General features: G+C 34.2%; 1 protein-coding gene across 2 annotated transcripts in view; it reads left to right on the top strand.

Annotated features, from left to right (window-relative positions):
* Positions 1-5,000, top strand: part of LOC125028156 (cytosolic carboxypeptidase 1-like) — a 42,363-nt gene that overhangs the window by 2,882 nt on the left and 34,481 nt on the right. For both annotated transcript variants that reach the window (XR_007115095.1, XM_047617517.1), the window contains exons 2-6: positions 1,575-1,657; positions 2,390-2,462; positions 2,624-2,779; positions 3,619-3,750; positions 4,236-4,367. Coding sequence is in view for 1 of the 2 variants with exons in the window: in XM_047617517.1 (XP_047473473.1) it covers positions 1,575-1,657; positions 2,390-2,462; positions 2,624-2,779; positions 3,619-3,750; positions 4,236-4,367 (576 nt within the window). In the remaining variant the exon portion in view is untranslated. The remainder of the gene's footprint in view (positions 1-1,574; positions 1,658-2,389; positions 2,463-2,623; positions 2,780-3,618; positions 3,751-4,235; positions 4,368-5,000) is intronic.

Genomic DNA, 5,000 nt, shown 5'->3' with positions numbered 1-5,000 from the left:
AGGATATTTTCATGTTGTGTTCGCTTGTTAAAAAAAAGAAAATTATATAAAGAAAAAATGGTGGCGGAAGTCATGGTCTCATGATGAGCTTCGGACATTCTTTCTACGATCCGTGTCTCGTGGCGGATTCTGTTTCATTTTTGTTTTTCTTGAAGATTATTGTAATTATAGGAATTGAGATGTGATTAGATTTAAGGAATTACAAATTTTTAGATGATCTTTTCACATTACAAATTCAGAAATAAAAATGAAAAATTGATAATGTTCGTACAGTAGAAGTAAAAATGAGATTAGTTGAAAACACTTATATTATTTATGTAATATATATATATATATAAATTAAGAAAAAAGTAAAAATAATTTGTTGAAAACAAAAATTAAAATTAAAAAAAATGTATATATATATATATATATATATATATATATATATATATATATATATATATATGAAGTAAGAAGGGTTATAGCATGTTCTCTGAGACTATCGTCAACTATAGTCGACGTACTTTTGTATCATTATGACATACTGCTTATGTGTTGGTCTGCCATCAATATTACCTTTACACACGCACGAACTTCATATTACATAAAAAATCACTGCCTTGGCTTGACATACACACACACACTACCCAAAAAAAAAAATCATAATGTGAATTTGGCCGAAGTGATGTTCGTTAGATATTCTGATTATGAACTTGTATAGGTGATCAGTTCGTCGGCTTTCCTGTTTGATTCGTTTTTTTTTTTTTTTTTCGCGACATATTCTGTGTGATATATTTTGTTAGTCTACGGGGAACTATCCCTTTTTCACGCCGTGTATCTTATGGGATAGTGTTTCTCAACAGGTACATGATACATGATAGAATGTTATACTTCTTCCAATTTGGGTGGTGGCACCTTGTCGAATGCTAATATGTTGTTACCATATAATAATATATAATCTTTCGGACATTTTATGAGAAGTACGAGAGGCTACGACCCTATTAATATTCATGCTTATGGACATACACATAGATATGAGTATATTTCGGTGTATAAACATGCCCTTTCAAACTATATATATCACACATACACACACACACACACACACACACACACACACACACACACACACACACACACACACACACACACACACACACACACACACACACACACACACATACATACATACATACACACATACATACATACATACATACATACATACATACATACATACATACATACATACATACATACACACATACACACACATACACACACACACACACACACACACACACACACACACACACACACACACACACACATACATACATACATACATACATACATACACACACACAAATAGACACACGTGTTTATGTAAGCATTGGCCGTAAAGGCTTTCGTCCATGCGTTTGTACAACTTTTTTTTCGTATCTTGTAAATACTTCCTGTCTATCCCTTCTTCTTCCTATCCCCCCCCCCCCTCATCTTCCTACGCGACAGGTGAAAACAGGTGAGCGGAAGGCTGAGGCGATTGAATTCCTTTAAAGAATATATGTTTATAAGTATTTATTTCGTTGCAGATGTGCACACCCGGATGGACACGCTCAGCTGCCTAGTGTCGTCGGAGAAGATGGCGCTGGATTATCTCGTGAGGGTGATCGAGGTAAAATAATATGATAGATAGATACATAGATAGATAAATATACGTGCATGCATTACATACGTACACACGTACATACATACATACGTACACACGTACATGGGTACATGTAGATAGATAGATAGATAGATACATCGATAGATATATATAACTACAGTAAACGGATAAATAGAGAGATAGATACACAGATAGATGGGTACATAGATAGATAGATAGATAGGTAGATATATAAATAGATAGAGAAATAGATTTGTTTGTAGATATAGAGATTGGGAGGTAATAAATAGGTTGACTTAAAGATTGGTTGGTTTATATTGGCAGTTAGATAAATAGCTCTGTTATTATAGATTATATTATATCTTTTTGTATAAGTAAGGTTTGTCTCATTTTCTGGTGATATAGTCGGGAGTATTTTACTTTGGATATTAAATTTGAATGTTTGTTTGTATATCTGTACATACGAACGCACATACACGCATACGAACACGCACACTCTCACGCACACGCTCACGCACACGCACACACACACGCACATGCATACCCATACCCATACCCATACCCATACCCACACCCACACCCACACCGACACCCCCCCCCCCCCCCCCCACACACACACACACACACACACACAAATGGATAAATAAATTGATGAATAATGAAATATATTCGAAATGACAATAATAAATGAGTGAATAATTTGCGTTTTGTCACTTATTGGAATCGAAACCCTTTCAGCATTGCCGAGATCCTCCTCTTGTGGGATCCGTGTGCGCGCTGCTCCACGACGCCCTGTCGCCCAGCAATAAAGGTTAGGATCTTCCTATGTGACAGAAAATGATAAATGGTGTATATTCGCTTATATAGATATAGATAGATATACATGTGCGTATACGTGCATCTAAGTATGCATGTATGTAGGTATTACATAATAAACCTATAAACCTTTGTCGTTCTCAACTGCCCCTGCAGGCGACCTTCGCAACACAGTGATCCAGACGTGCCTGTCCCTGAACGCGGCCGAGGTGATCCTGCGGACGCTGAAGGCCCTTTCGGCGGAGGGCCTGGCCGCCATCGACCCCTGCATCCACCCTGCCTATCAGGTGCTCGCCAAACTCGCGTCGAAAGGTGAGGAGCATTACAAAAGAAAAAAAAAAAAAAAAAAAAATATATATATATATATATATATATATATATATATAGGGGGGAGATTTTTTCTTGTTTTCGTGGTTTCAGTCATTATTATTATTATTATTATTATTATTATTATTGTTAGTAGTAGTAGTAGTAGTAGTAGTAATAGTACAGTAGTATAGGTTATTGTAGTAGTAGTAGTATAGTAGTTGTTGTTTAATTATGATTATCATCATTATTAACATTATTATTGTCATTATTATGATTATCATCATTATTAACATTATTATTGTCATTATTATGATTATCATCATTATTAACATTATTATTGTCATTATTATGATTATCATCACCACTGTTTTTATTATTATTGTTTAATTATTACTATAAATAGTATTATTATTGGTATTATAGATAATAAGACTGTAGTTGTAGAGACAATGGTAATGAAGATTAATGTAGTGATTATAATGATACTTAATTTGTAGTGGAATAGATAAGGATAGTAGTAATGAAGATATTAACATTGGTATATTAGGGAAAGTAATTAAGACAGTATCACTGGTTAGAGCTATGATTTGATTAATTAGTGCAATAGGCTAGTAGTTATAAATAAACATAGCATTATGAATACGAATAATGATAGTGATGGTTAAATATGATGATAGTAATGAAATGAACCATTATTGATATGATAGCACAGATAGTACTGATATTGACAGTAATACCAATAGTTGTGAACAAGGATTTTTATTAGTGAAGCAAATGATACGTGATAATCACCCTCTATCTCTCTCTTTCTCTCTCATCCTCTCATCCTCTCATCCATACAGACCCAAAATTAGCTGTAAAGGCGAGGCTGGTAGGGGGAGTGAAGCTGACCCACCAACTGCTGCAAGCCCACATGAAGAATTGTGTTCCTCTTCTCCCGTTGTTGATGGTCACCAAGTACCTTGCGAAGAATTGTGAGTTCAGAAAAATGGTGTGGATATTTTTTTTTTCTTGTCTTTATTTTTAATTTTGTTGATTTCTTTATTTTTTTTTTACGATGTCTTTCTTTTCTATTTTTCTGGTCGTTGGATTGGAAGTGGAGAAAATCTTTTTGATAATTTTGAGGTGATGGTTGTTTTCTTCGAGTGGGGATTAAAGTCGATTTTTGGTTTGGGGTAATTTTTTTCCTTACATTTTTCTCTGATCTGATCAGCAGTGCTAAATTACTGCGTATCATTGTAAAAATATGTTAGTTCATGCTTGAAAAATATAAAAGACAAAGGATAACAGAAAAATCACATTTCATTATCACAGTCTCTCTCATTCCTTCTTTATTATAATATCTTTGTCTCTCTTACTTTTATCCTAACCTCTGCCTCTTCCCTCTTATTAAAGACTTTCATTATCAATACTTCAACTATTATTACAATATCTGTCTCTCTCACTCCCCATTCGACAGCAACAAACCAGGTGATGCTGGGGAAGGATGGGTGCGTGGCGACACTAGTGACCATCCTCAGCTCAGTGCCAAAGACCCACTGGGCGAAGATCAAGTTCATCATGGAAACACTGGCTCTCCTTACAAAAGCTAGTGAGTCGTGTTTTCTGTTGTGTTTCGGGTTTTAAGTCCTCTACTTCAAAGATGAATATTTCTTTTCCCTTTTATTGTTTCAAATATTTATTTTTTTATTCCTTCCATATATATTTTTTTATTATTATTATTTCTTTTTTTATATATGCAGTTGTTACGCACTGCTTTTGAAAAGCTTGTTATCCATCTATGTTTTTTTTTTATCTCGAGGTGATATGATTTATGCCATTTCCCATTACTTTCATTAAGTTTATGTAATAGGTACCACTTATCAGTAAAATCTCATCATATTCCATTGGCTATATATTTACTATTCTAAGGGTTCAAAAGATGCAGCTGGTTTTTGTATTGTCACAGATGGGTTTGTGATAGTTTTATTGTGTGCGTTCTTATCTACTTTTATAAGGATTTTCACTCAGTTTGAAATTATTTTGCGATTAAGAGAAAGTGAGTTAGTAGTTCAGTATATAAATTTTCTCCAAAAACATATGACGGACAGCTGTGACAATGAAATTACTTAGCCTGTTGAAAGTTACATTTCTAAATTTCTTCTTCTTCCCTTCATTTAACTGCTATTAAAGGAACACTCAGTATCTTGTTGAAAAGCTGAGTGTTCATGTGTATGTAGAAGTT

This window comes from Penaeus chinensis, chromosome 8 (genome assembly GCF_019202785.1).
Source record: "Penaeus chinensis breed Huanghai No. 1 chromosome 8, ASM1920278v2, whole genome shotgun sequence".
Classification (NCBI taxonomy): Eukaryota; Metazoa; Arthropoda; class Malacostraca; order Decapoda; family Penaeidae; genus Penaeus; species Penaeus chinensis.
The sequence above is the reverse complement of the archived record's forward strand: the minus strand, read 5'-3'. Positions and strand labels throughout refer to the sequence as shown.